Source organism: Pan paniscus, chromosome 11 (genome assembly GCF_029289425.2).
Source record: "Pan paniscus chromosome 11, NHGRI_mPanPan1-v2.0_pri, whole genome shotgun sequence".
Lineage (NCBI taxonomy): Eukaryota > Metazoa > Chordata > Mammalia > Primates > Hominidae > Pan > Pan paniscus.
Genome location: NC_073260.2, coordinates 118008861 through 118026985, shown reverse-complemented (window position 1 = coordinate 118026985; position 18125 = coordinate 118008861). Strand labels below are relative to the sequence as shown.

The window sequence follows — 18125 nt, the reverse complement described above, 5'->3', positions numbered from 1 at the left end:
TCTCTGGTTTGCTCCTGTGTCTCTGCTTACTCAGGCTCTCATCGGCTACGCTGGCTTCCTGGCCCATCTCAAATGGCTCCAGCAAGAAGGCGCTGTCAACCATTCTATCCTGCCTCTACCCAGTCTGAGTTACTCTACTCTTTCAAGGCATATCATAGCACTTTGTAAATAATTAGCTCATGGTATTTATGTACACATTTCAGTGTTGTGGAATCTTTATTGACCTGGGCTGCTGTGTAGACTAGGAGCCTAAGAGAAACCTGCATATAGTAATGCCCCTAAACAGTTAACTAAAGTGGTGTTATGGCTGGGCGTGGTGGCTCACGCCTGTAATCCCAGCACTTTGGGAGGCTGAGACAGGTGGATTACCTGAGGTCAGGAGTTCGAGACCAGCCTGGCCAATATGGTGAAACCCTGTCTCTACTAAAAATATAAAAATTAGCCGGGCGTGGTGGTACACACGTGTAGTCCCAGCTACTCAGGAGGGTGAGGCAGAAGAATCGCTTGAACCCGGGAGGCAGAAATTGCAGTGAGCCAAGATCCTGCCACTGGACTCCAGCCTGGGTGACAGAGCAAGACTCTATCTCAAAAATAACAAAATAAAATAAAATAAAATAAACCCGAGTTATTTCCAAGAACTCTATGCTATTTTCTGATATGTGCTAAGAAATAGAAGTCTGTTGCCCATGTCAGAAAAGCGCATCTGGGTCAAACTTAGTTTGGCCAAGAAAAAAACCAAAGTAATGATAGATTAAAGTTGATACTTGCCTCTTGCACCCCTGAAAAGAATTCTGTAGTGTTTTTCTAATCGCTTGGCCATGTAGTTGGCATTTAATATAGCAGTTTCCGTGGCTTGTTTAAGACCCTTGCCTCCCATCATCTGCAACAAAGGGAAAAAGAGCCATTAGCCATTGAACAGGCAAACACGAATGTGAAGAAACCAACCAAAAGACACCCCCAGATAAACTCCACCCACAAAGGAAGGCAGCCCACCATGACTCTGGAGTAAAGATGAGTGGAAAATTCCAACAAGGATATCTGTCAGATCCCTCTAAGCCTGTAACGCATTTTTGTTTTCTTCTTTTAATAGTAGTTTTACGCTCTTTATTGTAGTAGCAAAGCCTACAACAGGGCAAGCTGACTACTGACTACTGTGTTATCTAAAGAGAGAAAAGAATTGTTCTTAAATTACATGTGTTTTGTGATTTTTTTGTTTGTTAACTATGAATTTGAGAGGTCTTGATAATTGCCAGGAATCCGATGGGATCTGGGCCAATATCTCCACGGAAGCAATTTTGTCTGGTTTATTTTCCCATTGTCCCTAGTAGAGGCTGCTTATGTTTAAAAACTGCTCAATCTTGTCCTGGTAGTTAAGAGTCCCTGTGATCATAAGGGATACACATCATCACTGCAAAGAGCTTCAAATCAACACTGCACCAATTCTTATGGCCTACTTTCTTCCCAGAGTACCTCACATGTGATGGAGTTGGCATATATATTAAATATATAACTAATGTAAAGAGAATGAGAGAGCACCAAATAAAACAACAGTAGTACTTTGGTATCATTAAGGGGTCCAAAGTAAAAAGGGGCCACATTGCTCCAGGCTGGTCAAAGAAGGCTTCCTAGATTAAGAGCCAGAACTTGGCTAGAAACTTAGAAATAAGTAGAATTTGGATAGGGAAAGAGAAAGGAGAAGGTATACCAGGTGAGAAGAATGGCAGAAATGAAGGCATGGAAGGGGAGGGCACATGACTGTCATCTGGGAGTGGATGTAGGGCAAGGTGAGTTGTGACTCCATTTTTAAGCCCAAAACTTCTCTAGGAAGGACTTCGACTTTGTCCAGCCAACCACTGGCTCTCAACCTATGTCTCATGGGGGGATTTTTTAAAAATGCAGACAGCTTAAGTCCAACCCTACATGTGCTCAGTTTGGTTCTCCTTGGAATGGGGCCTAGGCATGTGCATTCTGAAAGAATCCCCTAAGGATTTCGTGCAGGCTAGTGAGAACCAGGTAAAGCAACAGGAAGCCACGAGACATACGTGGGTGCCTAGGGTGAGTCTAGCAGTCCTGTAGGTGCGCCTGTGGAATTGCAGCAGGGAGAGAAGCAGCTAAAGCTAGAGTCCAGGGGATAAGTAATAACAGCCTGAAATAAGAGAAGGCCCAAGGCCAGAGGGGGCAGCTTAAAACCTACTTTATTTATTTAGTTTTTAAACTGAGGCACCAGCTGGTGTTCCAGGCATGTAGCCAAACCAACCTTGGGGCATTTATTTCCTATATGTGGGAAGTCATCTCCAACCCAAATATGTTCATACAAATAACCCAGATTTACAGAACCCAGAGATAAAAAGGGAAGTGGAATTTAATTCTGCTTACAAAGAAGCAGACCTTTATTCTGATTGCTTGTGTTGTTTGCAAAACAACTTGAGTATCATTTTTAAAAGCAAGTGTTAGTGTCTGAGGTACAGAATTGTTCCGGCTTCCAAGAAACTTTTCGTGAAGAATCATAAATGCCATGCTGTTCCAGAAATAAACAGTCAGCTCCACAGAGTCCTCTGGGATGATTGGCCTAGCTGCGTTTTGGGGGTTTTGTTTCAGTGGGAGCTCGCCTTCCTTTAAAGAGGGGCACTGCTTTGGGGAGACTGCTCTAATTAGCAGCCAAACAAGTGTTCTTATTCACAGTCTTGTCAGTCCAGGAGGTGGGCAGGGCAGTGTGAACAAGAACTGTAGAAAATCAACTCTGGCCCTGGTGTTATTTGGAATAAGACAAAGGAAGGAAGCCTGTACTCTGACTAATTACGCAGAGAGCACAGCGCCACAAACCCTAAAGGCCAAAGAGCTCCGGGAAAAAACCAAAGAAGCAAATTTCTGCTATTTTTCATCTTCTCCTCTGGCCCCCCCAAGAAATATACAGCAAAGTGAGATATATAGCAGGATCTCAGCAAAGTGGAATAATTAGTACATGCACTGCTTTTCACTCGGAAGGGGCTATATAAATCCTGCAGGAAACCAAAGGACGCGGCCAGAACATCCATATGACTCATGGAACTTAGCTGTGTCTGGAAAAATATATCTGATGTTTCAGTTTCTCTGATGTTAAACCCACTCTGAGAACCCAAAAGAAGTAGTGTAATGGAGGAGAGATGAAATGATTTTTAGCTCATCTCTTCAGGAAGGTTTCTTCCACCCAGGCCATCAGCAATATTCTTTGAACCACATCTCAGATCATGAATTTATTTGTTTTTAAGCCAAGAAGTCTGCAGTATCCGGTCCCCACGCATACCTGACGCCCCCACCCACCTGCACACACTCCCAGGCCTCACCTTGATATAAGCCCAGGAAATGGGCAAGATGGAACTGGAGCCCCATGGGGCCGCACTGACGGTTCCCACAGGACAGGCATCCTCATTCCGCTTTAGTGAAATGACGGGATGATTGGGCAAAAACGGGGCGAGATGTTTCTTCCTGTATTTTTTTTTTAAGGGCAAATTCAGAAAACGTAAACGATTCAGTTTAATCTAATGGGAAGGTTCCGGGCCCTCCCAGAAAGCCTTGTTCCCAGCAGAGGAGCTCTGGAAGTGGAAGGGACTCTCCACCTGCTGGGAGGCAGATGCTCGGGAAGCGATCCTTCCTTCCTTCCTCCTCTGGTGGAGGTCCACCAGCCATCAGTGTCCCAGGGCTCACCCAAGAACTGTGGTGGAAGGCTTGATAGAGGCAGGCAGCCATAGAACAGTGGAGTTCCATGTCCCTCCCTCCCACTCCCAGCCCCACTCCCTCACCCCTATACACTTTCCCAAGATGGACATGGGAGGGGCTGATGAGAAGATGCCCCATGGACTGACATGAACATCACTCTCCCCACCTCCCTGACAGCTGAAGCACTGGAGCTCACACATTTACTAGAAATAATCATCATCAAAATGAATCTCACTTTAACAGTAGTCCAAAAAAAAAAAAAAAAAAAAAAAACAAGAAAGAAGAAAAAAGTAAGAAGGCCAAGCTTCCAGCAACTCTGAAAACTGGCTTCTTTAGCATATTTTTGGGAGACTGAAGCAGCTCAGGAAAACAGCTGCTCTCATCATCATTTTCCCAAGATGATTTGATTTCAGTGTAAAAAGTTATCCACAGCTAAGAAATATTCCTTCAGTCCTACTCTGGCTTCATCCAATTATTTCTAGTAACCAGGTTTGTTTCTTCCTTACTTATATGTTACTTATCTCAACACCTTACATCTAATTCACTTTCAATGGAATCATTAGCTGATTTTAAAAAAGAAAAAAAAAATGCTTGGAAATGCAAAAGTCCGAAAGGCACTTTCTAGTGCCAATATTCCAGTTACAATACGTATGCTCAGGTAAAGTTCTCTATTCATTATTCTGTTAATAAGCCTGCTGTCTATGTGCAACTGGAAGCTCAGTGAGGCCAGATGCTATGGTTAATAAAATCTAATTATGCTTTTCTTTGGAAATCTCCTAAAAGCACCCATTTTGCTGCTCCTCCCCCAGCCCCTACAAGTGCACTACACCAAAGAGGGTATCCTCAACACATGAAGACTTTGATGGGATGAGTAGTCTATTTAGGGCCACTCCTTCATTCTGTCTCCAAAGCCATCCTGAAACCAGCAGCCCAGAACTTACACTCCGATGGGCCCCATGCCAGGACCACCTCCTCCGTGGGGAATGCAGAAGGTCTTGTGAAGATTTAGGTGCGAGACATCAGACCCAAAGTCTCCAGGGCGACAGATTCCCACCTACCACAAAGGCAAGGGCCAAAAGCAAAAGTCAAGAGCTTGGAAGCACCCTCCAGTGTGAAGGCCATGGCTGGCCAGTGCTGCCTTCTCCCCTCAGAGCAAAAGCAGGCAGAGCCACATCCATGGTGTTCACAGAAATGTCCTCTATACTGGCCCAGTTCCGTAGTCACAAACTGGCATCCTATAGGCAGAGTGCTTGTGGTTGCTATGGAAATAGCAACTGACCATTTAGTCCAATTTAGATTTAAAAATATGGATTTGAATACACAGTCTCTTCCTAATTATCCACACCACAACGGGAGAGAAGTGTCTCTAACACAAGAAAGGGCAGAACCTCCATGTTGTTGAAATAGGCAACTCTTCCCTGAGCAGCGCTACCTTCCCCTGCATGGTCGGCTTTAGTATGATGCACGTTACCGAATGGCCCCGTTGGGCACAATGATGGAAGGGGCTGCAAGGGCACCAGGGAGGAGGCTGAACTGAGAGAGGGAAAGCAAGGCTTGCAGTTTTCCTGAGATGATCCAGATACCAGGCATGATATCCCACTAGCCTTCCCACCACTTGGGTGTTAGGACTAACTTTGATGGTGACCAAAGGTACAGAATTCATTTATGCTACAGAACCAATAGACAATCTCTGGATTACACTTGTGAAATGAATAAGAACCAAAGAAAGGCTCTAAAATGGTAGGAAAAAAAAAAGAGGTCGGGCGTGGTGGATCACACCTGTAATCCTAGCACTTTGTGAAGCTGAGGCAGGTGGATTGCCTGAGCTCAAGAGTTCAAGACCAGCCTGGGCAACACAGTGAAACCCCATCTCTACTAAAATACAAAATAAAAAATAAAAAAATTTAAAAAAATTAGCTGGGTGTGGCAGCATGCACCTGTAGTCCCAGCTACTCAGGAGGCTGAGGCAGAAGAATTGCTTGAACCCAGGAGGTGGAGGTTGCAGTGAGCAGACATCGCACCACTGCACTCCAGCCTTGGCGACAGAGTGAGACTCCGTCTAAAAAAAGAAAGAAAAAAAGAAAGAAAGAAAAAGGAAAAAAGCAAACACCAATAAGAGTCTCAAAAAGATTGTGTCACTCCTCTCCTGCAGGGGCTCCCAACAGCATTTCTTCAGAGGTTCACAGTACATAGATCCTCTGTCCCCCAAGTAATCAGGATTGGGCCCTTTGAGCCCCCATTTCACAGCTGATAAAGCTAATGCCAGGATAAGTGGCTTTCCAAGGCCATGAGAGATCAACAACCACCAGTGGTCAGGTCGTGGGTCTGAGTTCCCTCAGGCAGGAAGCCTCTCAAGAAGTCAGAATTTTTTTTTTTTTTTTTCACATATCCATTTTCTCAGTGGGAACTAAGGGCGGGCCTCTTCAGTTCCCACCTGAGCATTCATATTTGCCCCGTCTAGGTAGACCTGTCCTCCATGTTGATGGATGAGGTCACACACGTCACTGATGTTCTCTTCAAACACCCCATTGGTGGACGGGTATGTAATCATGATAGCTGCTAGGTTCTCCTTGTGCTTATCCACCTGTGAAAGAAAAGGGGTAGAGAAGGACATGGAGGGAGGATATGTTTCTTTCTTGGCCAAATCCTCACCTTTCATTTTAAAGGATGAAGAAAGATGAAGTCTCAGTCTTTACTTTCCTGGAACTGTCTCAAAGTACAATGACAGCAATAAAAAAAACCACAGCCATTACTCCCTTCACAAATCATTCCAAAGAAATAATAAGATCCTGGCTGGGTGTGGTGGCTCATGCCCGTAATCCCGGCACTCTGGGAGGCCGAGGCGGGCAGATCACCTAAGGTCAAGAATTCGAGACCAGCCTGGCCAACATGGTGAAACCCCGTCTCTACTAAAAATACAAAGATTAGCCAAGCATGGTGGCAGGTGCCTGTAATCCCAGCTACTTAGGAGGCTGAGGCAGGGACAATTGCTTGAACCGGTGAGGTGGAGGTTGTAGTGAGCCAAGATCACACCACTGCACTCCAGCTCGGACAACAGAGAGAGACTTCGCGTCAAAAAAAAAAAAAAGAAAAAAGAAAAAAAGAAATAATAAGATCCTTTCAGGCTAGGTCTCTATGGTCCAGACCAAAAGGACTATTCACAAGATTTTTGGATATTTTGGACCCAACTCTCTAAGGTGGTTTTCCCTTGGTTCAAGTCATCTCAATAATGATTTCAGACGTTTGTGGTTCTAGGTGCGTCCATTCTCATAGTTAATCTCTCTGCTCATCTTCTCATATCCATTCCTTTCCCTTGCCTTCTGCTGAAGTTAAAATTCCCAAATTACAGCTAGATAGGAGGAGTAAGTTGTAGAGTTCTATACCACTGCAGGATGACTATATTTAACAATATATAATTTTGAATAGTTAGAAGGAGGATATTGAACGTTCCCTCAACACAAAGAAATGATACATGCTTGAGATGTTGGATATGCTGATTACCCTGATCTGATCTCTATACATTTTATGTATAGAAACATCACTATATACCCCATGACTATGTACAACTATTGTCATTTAAAAAGATAAAGAACAGAGGCCAGGTGTGGTAGCTCACGCCTGTAATCTCAGCACTTTGGGAGGCTGAGGCAGGCAGATCATGAGGTCAGGAGATCGAGACTATCCTGGCCAACACGGTGAAACCCTGTCTCTACTAAAAATACAAAAAGTAGCTGGGCATGGTGGCACACGCCTGTAGTCCCAGCTAATCAGGAGGCTGAGGCAGGAGAATTGCTTGAACCCGGGAGGCGGAGGTTGCAGTGAGCCGAGATCGTGCCACTGCACTCCAGCCTGGGCGACAGGGTGAGACTCCATTTCAAAACAAACAAACAAAAAGATAAAGAACAGGAATTGAAAAAAAGAAAAAAAGAATTCCCACAAGGAGTGTTTCTGTAAATAAAAGTCTTCTTTATTCTTTCCTTTCACAGAAGGCAAGCATATATAAAAGTCACGTCCCTGTTTGTTTTCCTGGCCAGCATATCAGAGCAGGCATGTTTGAGAACATGGGGGTGGCCAGGGAAGTCATGTCCTATATTACTATAATGGAGGGACTTAATAATTTCAACTACTGGCCTGGAACACTTGTTGGAAAAAACCTTTGTGGAGCAATGGAAGGGTAGGGGTGGATCGAAGAGAGGTGCAGCATTGTGGATTTTCAGCTTCCTTTAGAAGGCAACTGCACAGAGTTCGCAGTCTCCATGCCTAATAACACCACCATCAAAATCACATTGCTATTCCACTGGTTTCCTTCCCGCTTAAGATGCAGCTGCCAGTCCGCTGGTGGGAAGCAGATACGGTTGCTAAGCAACTTCTTCCTGGAGGTTGGGAGGTTGAGAGTGGGGGTTGGTGGAAACCAAGCTGCATGATGCCAGGAATTCAGCATGATGGGGCTGGCACAGTCATGGATATTTGCAAAGCTGACATTTGTGTTACAATTGCTGACACGAAGATGTGTAAGTGTGACTGCCATTTTGATTATTAAGTGGGGAAGGCGAGAAGGAGAGGGAAGATTGGGCAGAAAGAGGCAGGCAGTTCTGCAAGGAGTACTCTTACTACCACCATGAATAATTCATTCAGTTTTTTACACAAGCTGGAATTAGAAAACGGGGATTTCTCCCTGTTGGTGATGGGAGGGGTAGAGGAGACTCTGGTCAAAGGAAGAACTGCAGACTTTTCATTAGAATGCAAGAGAAGACATTTACATAATCCATCAAGTCCCTGATCCCCACCAGCACTCCCCATCCCGGCCCCTCCCATCTGCTAAGGAGAAGACAAGTACCATGGCCTTGAGGTGAACTGCATCGATATTCCCATATTTATCCACCTCCACAGGCTGAATCTTCATGCCTGCCATGTGGGCACTTGCTGGGTTGGTCCCATGTGCTGATTTCGGAATGAGGCAAACCTGCGGAATAGAAAGGAAGCAAAGAAAGAGCAAAATCATCATCAGACTATGAATAATGACAGAAAAGTACTACAACATGCTTGTAGCACAAATTAGACACCACCTGTTTTTATTTAGGCTGAACACTAGTGCTTTAAAATCTGCTACAATTTAATTATTTGTCATTGCAAAACAATGTCCAAAAAAAGTTTCCATATGAATCCCTAAATATTGTTCCCTAAAGATGCTCAGGAAATCAATACAATCTTCCCTTATCCCAGTACAATAAAAATAGGCCTGGACTTATTCTAACCTTGTCTCAGTTAGGATACACAGAAAGCACCTTAGAAGAACATGAGACTGGAAGTTAAACTCAAGGACTCAGGGCCCACATCACAGCTTCAGTGCTCTGCTTGGCTTATCCAGGACAGATGATAATGACAGATGTTAATTCCAAGGCCTCCCAGTACCAATACACCAATTATATCAATATTTATCGGATGTTTACTCTGTAATAAATTATTTGTTTCTATAAGAACCATAAACTAAGCATTAATAATGATCAACCAGGCCAGGTGCAGTGGCTCACGCGTGTAATCCCAGCACTTTGGGAGGCCGAGGCGGGTGGATCACCTGAGGTCAGGAGTTCGAGACCAGCCTGGCCAACATGGTGAAACCCCGTCTCTAGTAAAAATACAAAAAATAGCTGGGTGTGGTGGTAGGCGTCTGTAATCCCAGCTACTCGAGAGGCTGAGGCAGGAGAATTGGTTGAAACCAGGAGGTGTAGGTTGCAGTGAGCCGAGATTGCGCTATTGCACTCCAGCCTGGGCGACAAGAGTGAAACTCCGTATTTAAAAAAAAAAAAAAAAAGATCAACCTGGCCAGGCATGGTGGCTCACGCCTGTAATCCCAACACTTCGGGAGGTGGAGGTCAGGAGTTCAAGACCAGCCTGGCCAACATGGCGAAACGCTGTCTCTATTAAAAATACAAAAATTAGTCAGGCGTGGTGACGCACGCCTGCAGTCCCAGCTACTCAGGAGGCTGAGACAGAAGATTCGCTTGAATCCGGGAGGTGGATGTTGCAGCAAGCCGAGATCGCGCCATTGCACTCCAGCCTAGGCAACAGAGCAAGACTCCGTCTCAAAAAAAAAAAAAAAAGATAAAAATAAAAATGATCAACCCCTACCCCGGGTTCACACAACTCACTCACTAACAGTGGTGGCCTGTGAATGACTGTCTAGAGTCCAGAGATGCAGCAGAAACATGGAGAAGGGGATGTAGCTTCAGGTTAAGGAAATCAAGGGAAAGTGCCTCAAGAGCTGAGCCTAAGTTAGAGCTTACAGCTGCACTGAATTTTTATGGAAGCTGGACAGTAGGTGCAATGCTAAAATTCTCAGACTCAAATCATCCTTCACTTCCTCCAAACAACCATGTGGACACAGGCTCTTGTAGAACTGATGATGTGTCCCAGTGGGAAAGTAAGTCACAAGGTTTTCCCCAACAAAAAGCATCAAGGAGAAGCCATGATTACCCTGAAAATCATCCTCCTATTTTTTATCCCACAGAGAGATGGATGGGCATTACTGAAAATAGGCTATGAAGTTAAATCTTAGCTTACAGCTCTTTCCTCAAAAACAGCAAAGGAGTCTACTTAAGAAAAATAAACGTGTACAAAAAGAAAACATTAGCCAAAGGCAAACATGAACTACTTTGCACTCTTCTACTGTCAGAAGGTTTGTGTCCCTTTAGAACGGCTGTTGGTCTCATACTGGTTATGTCACGTTGTCCTCAAATCCGTTTTCTTGTTTGAATGCTTCCCTTTTGTAGTTAATTTTTTTCTTTATTTTCTCAGGACCCAAGCTGGAGGCACTGTCCTCTCTCACAGGTATTGCTAGTCTACAAAAGGATCGTTGGATGAAAGGATCCCTTCAGAGCAGAATATTGATAAGAAGGAGAAAGGGGAATATTAAAAATAAATATAAAATATTCATAGAACGCCAAAATGAAGAATTCATACCAGGTGAGTTCTGTTAAAACACAAACATGTAAAAACGTCAACCACCCTGTGGTACACTGAATAACCGGCTCCCAAAGACATCCCTGTCCTAATCCTCGGAACCTGTGGGTGTTTCTTTATATGGCAAGGGGGACTTGCAGATGGGATTAAGGTAAAGAAAGATCTTGAGACGGAAAAGTTATTCTGGATTTTGGGCTGGGCCCTAAATATATTCTTAAGTGTCCTCATCAGAGGGAAGCAGAGGGAGATGGGACCATAGAGGGAGCGGGAGATGTGCTGACTGAAGCAGGAAGCTCGAGCCAAGGAACGCAGGAGGCCTGCAGATGCCAAGAAAGGTAAGGAAACAGATTCTCCCGTCTCCCCCAGAAGGAATCAGCTCTACCAACACTTTGACTTTAGCCCAGTGAAACCAATTTCTGACACCTGGCCTCTGCAACTATAAGAAAATTAATGTGTGTTGTTTTAAGCTACTAAGCCTGTAGAAATTTATCATAGCAGCCATAGGAAACTAATACACATCCTGGTACAAGGAGCGATGGAAAGAGAAGTCACAGTGGCTTTGTGAAGCACTCATTTATATGTTGCTGTCAGACATTGCTGGTTTTCTATGAGGATTTAGAGGACTTTAATTATTCTTTATAATGTTAAGTTTTTCCTCAGTTTAAAATTGTAGTGTTAGCCGGGCGAGGTTGCTCATGCCTGTAATCCCAGCACTTTGGGAGGCTGAGGCAGGCGGTTCACTTAAGGCCAGGAGTTCAAGATCAGCCTGGCCAACATGGTGAAACCCTGTCTCTAATAAAAATACAAAAAATAGCCAGGCATGGTGGTGCCCGCCTACAGTCCCAGCTACTTGGGAGGCTGAGGCATGAGAATCACTTGAACCCGGGAGGCGGAGGTTGCCATAAGCCAAGATCATGCCATTGCACTCCAGCCTGGGTGACAGAGTGAGAGTCTCTCTTGGGGGAAAAAAATTGTATTGTTGTGAGGGATATGGAAGTAACAGGACCCAGATTTGAAGTTTTGGTTTATCCAAAGCAAATCCAGCATTTGGTGCATTGATGCCCATTTAGGGGGGTACTATGTTTTCTAAACTCCCCAGGGTGCCGCGTGGCATAGAATAGCATAAGGTCATCTTTAGACTTCCTGAATGAGTGAAGGGTTAAGGAGATCTCCTGTGAACGGAAACTAATGTCTTACCACTGGTAAAATCTAACAACCAAAGGCCACTACTTTGTCTCAGGCAGTTGGGAAGAAAAAAATATTCCCATACAGGTTTTGAGCTTTCTTTGTTGATTTACATATAACATAATTTGTTTCCTTTGGTCAATGTTTTCCCTTTGTATAGGAAACTCAGACTCTGAACAGCAAACTTAATTGTTTTTCTTTAGAGTTTTAATTTTTTCGTAAGATCTGGAGGTCTGCTGAGTAAGTCAGGATTTGACTAACAAATTGAAATATTAATTATAAAGTGTTAAAGGCCATGCCTGGTACATGGTAATTGCCATATAAGTGTTTGTTAAATAAATTCGTATTCTCCCAAAGTAAACTCATAAATCAAGAAGTTAGGCATTCCATTTTAGGAACCTCTGAAATTTAACCTAAGAGAAAATGTGAAAATAACTTCAAAAAGCAGCTTGAAAGAAAAGACCCATCAGGAGCCCAGGCACTTCTGTAGCACATGATTTCCCCACACTCCCTTTCAAAAAAGAAGGATATATTTTGCTGGATTCCATTAGAATCTATTGTGTGGGAGCAGCTGCCTCAGACATCAGTGATGTGAAAAAATCTTCCCTGATTAGTGAATACTAAATCATTTTCTTCTCTAACTAAGAAAGTTGGCTTTAATTAAAAAAAATTTTTTTTTGAGAGGGAGTCTCGCTCTGTTGCCCAGGCTGGAGTGCAGTGGTGCGATCTCAGCTCACTGCAACCTCTGCCTCCTGGATTCAAGTGATTCTCCTGCCTCAGCCTCCCTCAGTAGCTGGGATTACAGGCGTGCACCACCATGCCTGGCTAATTTTTGTGTTTTTAGTAGAGACAGGGTTTTGCTATGTTGGCCAGGCTGGTCTTGAACTCCTGACCTTAGGTGATCTGCCTGCCTCAGCCTCCCAATGTGCTGGGATTACAGGCATGAGCCACCATGCCCAAGCTAATTAAAATTTCTGATCCAGAAGGATGCCAACATTTCCAGGCTAATGAGCTGTGTATTTCTACCAGCTCAGTGGCTGGAGGGCTTCCCTGCCTCTCCCTTTCCCCCTCTCCCTGAAGCGCAGCACCCAGCCCCTCTCCCTCCTGCAGAGTGAAATGGCCTCTCATGACACTTCAGTGACGGCAGGATGGGCAATGGGGCCAAGAGAAACATCACACACAGTGGGTGAAGAAGGGAAGGAGGACAGGAAAACACAAAGAGAGGGGACAGGAACCAGAAAGAATCCACGAGTCACGGAAGAACCCTGCCCAGGCCAAACCCAAAGGCCTTTCATTCTTTCTCCTCGGCCTTTCCAGTTTGGTCCCCAGCTGCTGGACATTCACAGCTACTTCCTGGTATCAGATTGGGGAATTTGGGAAATGGCGAGGGGTGGGAAGCATTACTGCGTGGAAAGAATCTGGATTTTAGCTGGCCCTTTGCCATTTGCTAGTCACCTGCTTTCTGCAAACACTGCTTTCTGCGGCCTCTCCGCCAAGCAGTGGAGGAGTGGGGTGGAGATGTCACACAGGACAGCCTGCCCCTTTCCAGCATCCCCAGGCTCCTGGGCACCTCGTGGGGAAAGATACTAATGAAGAGGAACTCCAGAGACGACCTCAGAACATGGAAGCCATGAGGGAAAAACAGACAGGAGAGAATCTGGCATTGTTTTACTGGCTGGACACCTGGAGCTCCAAAGTTTCCTTTCTGATTCTGTGAAAGTGCCAAGACTCTCAGGTCCCAAGAGCAATTATAGTTCTAAACTAATCATTCCTTAGAAAGCTGAGAATTCAGAACCACGAATGAACAAACTGTGGGGGAATTTCAGGGTCTGTGTCTGTCTGGTTGACCACTTCACTTCTCTCTGGACTGGCAAGCAGTCCTTGACCAGGGTTTAATCATTTATTCAATTCACGAATGGCCTGTTTTTCAAAGATCTTTAGACATGAATTCTAGGGCCAGGTGCAGAGGGTCATGCCTGTAATCCTGGTCTCCCTAGCACTTTGGGAGGCTTCCTTGAGCCCAGGAGTTCAAGGCTGCAGTGGGCAATGAAGAGAGAAAAAAAAAAAAAAAGGGCCGGGCGCAGTGGCTCACACCTATAATCCCAGCACTTTGAGAGATCGAGGGGCGGGTGGATCACCTGAGGTCAGGAGTTCGAGACTAGCCTGATCAACATGGTGAAACTCTGTTTCTACTAAAAATACAAAAATTAGCCGGGCGTGGTGGCGCATGCCTGTAATCCCAGCTACTCAGGAGGCTGAGGCACGAGAATCGCTTAAACCCAGGAGGCAGAGGTTGCAGTGAGCCGAGATTGGGCCATTGCACTCCAGCCTGGGGAACAGGGCGAGACTCCATCTCAAAAAAAAAAAAAAAATTCTATTCCCCAACCAAGATGAAAGCCTGGAAAGACACACCTGTGGAATCAGGATGACCTACGCAAGGGAAGGAGGGAAAAAAATGTTCCTTCGTTTCCCCTGTTATGAAAGGGAAGTGAAACACTTTCAGCTTTTTTTATTGCAAATTCCAGGCAACTAGCCATAAGTAACCTTCCAGTGGTAATAAAACCAGAAATGGACTAAGATCGGGCCACTACCACTCCACCCTACTTACTTAGCCAGCCAGCACCACCCTATCCCCTTTGTCTGCAACTCTCTGGTATCAGCAGATGCTTTTGCCCTGCTCTCGGCTCCTAGGCGATGCTCCTATTAAGGACTTCCGCTCCACAGCTCAGTACAAACTCTAGCATAGCACTGGCCATCAAAATGAAGGAACCAGGAACACAGGCCTCCTCTGGCACAAGCTGAGGCCTGAGTTAGGTCACTGCTACAGGCACTGCCCCTGGGGGGGGCGAGTGGTGTCCATTAGTACCTGCTGGTCCCCACAGTGGTCCCCAAGAGGCGATTGGGATCCTGGAGACCAGGTTCTCATATCCAAAGCAAACAATGAAGCAGGACCGTGAACTCTGCTTTATGCCTTTTTTGGTGCTTGAAGTTGAGAATCATCTAATGGAGAATTTATTTATTCAACAAATATTTTTTGAGCATACTATGACCAGAACTGGGCTTCAGCACAACAGGGGTTACTGAAGAATTAAAGCATGGTCTCTGCCCTTCATCCAGGCCCAGGGCCGGGGCTGAGCCAAGGAGAGGATGCTTGCAATGGCAACATTCCTGCCCTCTTCCTCCCTCTGCTCCCTAGAGAGCAGTTCCACAGCCAACTGGCTGACGTTTGCATTCTGGGTTTGAGCAAGTCTTTTATCTCTGAATGTTTTTCCTCAAAATGGTCAAGTGGGATGTCTTGGAAGCAAGGATCATAATGGCTAGTTCACAGAAATTTGTTTCTTGACTATATGTTCCCTCATCTGCTTCCAAGAAGGCTTGGAGGGAGTGTCCCACAGAAGGGACCCTGAGAGCCAGGACCTCTGTGCCCCATGGTGAGCAAGCGCCACCTCCTGCCATACTCACCGTTCTGTGCCCCTCTCCTTTCTGGTTTAAGTAGGCTCGGATAGTGGCCAGTCCAGCATATTCTCCCTGGGCTCCGCTTGCAAAGACAAGAAGAAAAGGATCACGGTTAGGTCTTCTGGCTTTCATTTACTCATTCAATATTTATTGGGCCCTGGCCAGGGGTTCACCAGCACGTGACACATAGTCACTGTCCAGATGCTGAGAGAAGCTCATCAAGGAGCTCCGCTGGAGTCAAAAGGTCTTGAACAATCAAAACAATCAAAGCAACAGCATCCAGTTTGTGCACTACAGCTCAACCACTCCTACCCAAAGATGGAGCTTTCTATACACTTGCTCAGGACCACGCATTGAAAATAGCCTTTTGTTATTATGAAAAATTTCAAAACTATACCAAAATACAGTGAAGAACAAAAGGAACTACCACGTGTGTGTCAGCCAGCTGTAACAACATGGTTTACGGTCAATCTTATTTCCTATTATATTTCTCACTAACCACTTTCATGCTGAACTATATATTTTGAAGCAAACTTCAAACATCCTATCATCAGTTCAAATGTCAATATGCAGCCTTCAAAGATAAGTATTGTTTTTAAAAATATAACTACAGGCCGGGTGCGATGGCTCATGCCTGTAATCCTAGCACTTTGGGAGGCCGATGTGGGCAGATCATCCGAGCTCAGAAGTTCGAGATCAGCCTGGGCAACATGGCGGAACAGTGTCTCCACTAAAAGTACAAAAACTTAGCCTGTGATAACATGCATCTGTAGTACCAGCTACTGGGCAGGCTGACATGGAAGGATCACTTGAGTCTGTGAGGCGGAGACTGCAGTAAGCCGAGATGGTGCCACTGCACTCCAACCTGGGTGACAGAGTGAGATCCCGTCTCAAAAAATAAATAAATAACTACAAACACAATTGTCACACCTAGAACAATGAACTTCAGTTTTTTCCTTTTTTTTCCCTTTTCTTTCCCCCTTCAAATGGGTAATGTGTCAACATCTTAACAAGGTTTAAGGAAGGCACACCTATGAGGTGAAAACAAATCATCACTCTATAATTTCTTAGTATCACCAAATATCGAGTCAAGGGCCTGATCAGCCCCAAAAGAATGAGGCACTTTTAATGTGACACCATTCCTGGCAGTCTCAGGTTCGGCTCTCCCAGGCCCCGGATGCAGATGGCTGTTAGGGGCTGGCCATCCTCATCTCAACGGTCCTGGAAGGCGCCACTTTCAGGGTATATGCAATGACTAACATTCCGGTGAGCAATGCTGACTCAATCGTAGACTGTTCTTTCATGTTCCCAGTACCCCGTGCAGGAAGGGAAGGGAAATGAGTAATAGATGTATCAGTCCCATTCAAAATGTGTATGTCTGCAGAAGCTGAAGGCAAAAATTAAATACTAAAAAAAAAACAAAAATTTAAACTTTAAACAAATGAAAATTTAAAAATAAAATAACTTTTTTTAATGTTACCCACAGAAAATAGGTAAGAATTTCAAAAAATGTGTATGTTCTCCATGCCATCACCCCCACTTTGCACACAAAGAAACTGAGGTCTGAGTGCTACATGCCAAATGGCCAACAGTGACAGATGAAGACTTGGGTGTGGAGTCAGCCTGCCTCCCAGAGCTATGGGCTCCCTTTGCAAGCAGTGCTGCTCTTCTGAGCACACTGTGCTCTCCAAGGACGGAGAGTTGTGGGAGCAAATGCTGATTTTCTTTCATAGCAGAAGTCTTGTCTGATTGATAGAACTGGGGGGTTTAGCTAAAATAAAAAATAAAAAAAAAAAGAAAGAAAAGAAGAAAGAAAGCCTGTCTTACAAGACCTGAGTCACCCCGTTCCTCGTCACCCGCACTGAGTCAGCTGCAGCTATCTCCGCTCTCTTCCAAGAAGAAAGGCAAAGACTGCTCTTCTGTTTTCCTGGCTTCTGAAAAACAAGTCCTAGCCTATTTGAGGTTTTTTCATTTTGAGGACAAGAAAATGAATATGCCGTGCTTCAGGAAACCACTCACATCACAAGTAACTTCATCTCCCTGTGCCTATGTGCCTGAGAGATGCGTAAAATGGGGACAGTAACAGTACCCATCACACAGGGCAGATGTGATGAGTAGTGAGATCATCAAGGTCAAATACTTCTCAGCCAAATCCTGCCCATTCTTCAACTGGCTACAACTCTCTGCAAAGCCTTCCCTAAAGCCACCAATACAGCTCTGTCACTTCCTCAGAGAGGCCTTCCCCGAAGGCAAGAATTTTGTCAACCTTGTTCACAATTGTATTCTCTATTCCAAGAACACTGACATAAAAAATATTTGATAGATTGATTAAAGAAATAATCCTCTACCTCCTCCAAATTGTCATAGCATTTTACTCTACAGTCTTATCTGACATTAATATCCTATACATGTACTGGACATAGAAAATTATTACCGATTTCACATTTACTTTGTATGCCTGTTTTATCTCAATTAGATCATAAGCTCTGAAAGTAGGGTCTAATTCTCAGAGTTCTGTATATTCTTCAACAGGGAATATATAGAACAGTACTCTGCATGTAGTAGTTCTGCAATAAGTATTTAGTAAATATTTTAAAAATTGAATTCCTCCAGCACAGGCAATCAATATGAATGTCATCCTTTCCCCTACAGTAAGGAACCTCAAGAAAAACATTTTATATTTACCCCTATGTTTTTCTCATGAATTCTATTCATCTGACTTTCTTGAAAGGCCAATCAAGGTGTAGACTAGGAATGAAGGAAGAGGCAGATTACTGGCTATGAGCCAGTAGTGTAGGAGAAAGACATCATGCTAAAGACTTGATCAG

At 44.6% G+C, this 18125-nt stretch overlaps 1 protein-coding gene across 2 annotated transcripts in view; it reads right to left on the bottom strand.

Moving 5' to 3' along the window:
- GLDC (glycine decarboxylase) overlaps positions 1-18125 on the bottom strand; it is a 109585-nt gene that overhangs the window by 18312 nt on the left and 73148 nt on the right. For both annotated transcript variants that reach the window (XM_003846098.6, XM_055092174.2), the window contains exons 16-21: positions 15304-15379; positions 8534-8659; positions 6131-6280; positions 4638-4750; positions 3324-3465; positions 769-880 (exon numbers count right to left, since the gene is read on the bottom strand). In XM_003846098.6, the coding sequence (XP_003846146.2) occupies positions 769-880; positions 3324-3465; positions 4638-4750; positions 6131-6280; positions 8534-8659; positions 15304-15379 (719 nt within the window). The remainder of the gene's footprint in view (positions 1-768; positions 881-3323; positions 3466-4637; positions 4751-6130; positions 6281-8533; positions 8660-15303; positions 15380-18125) is intronic.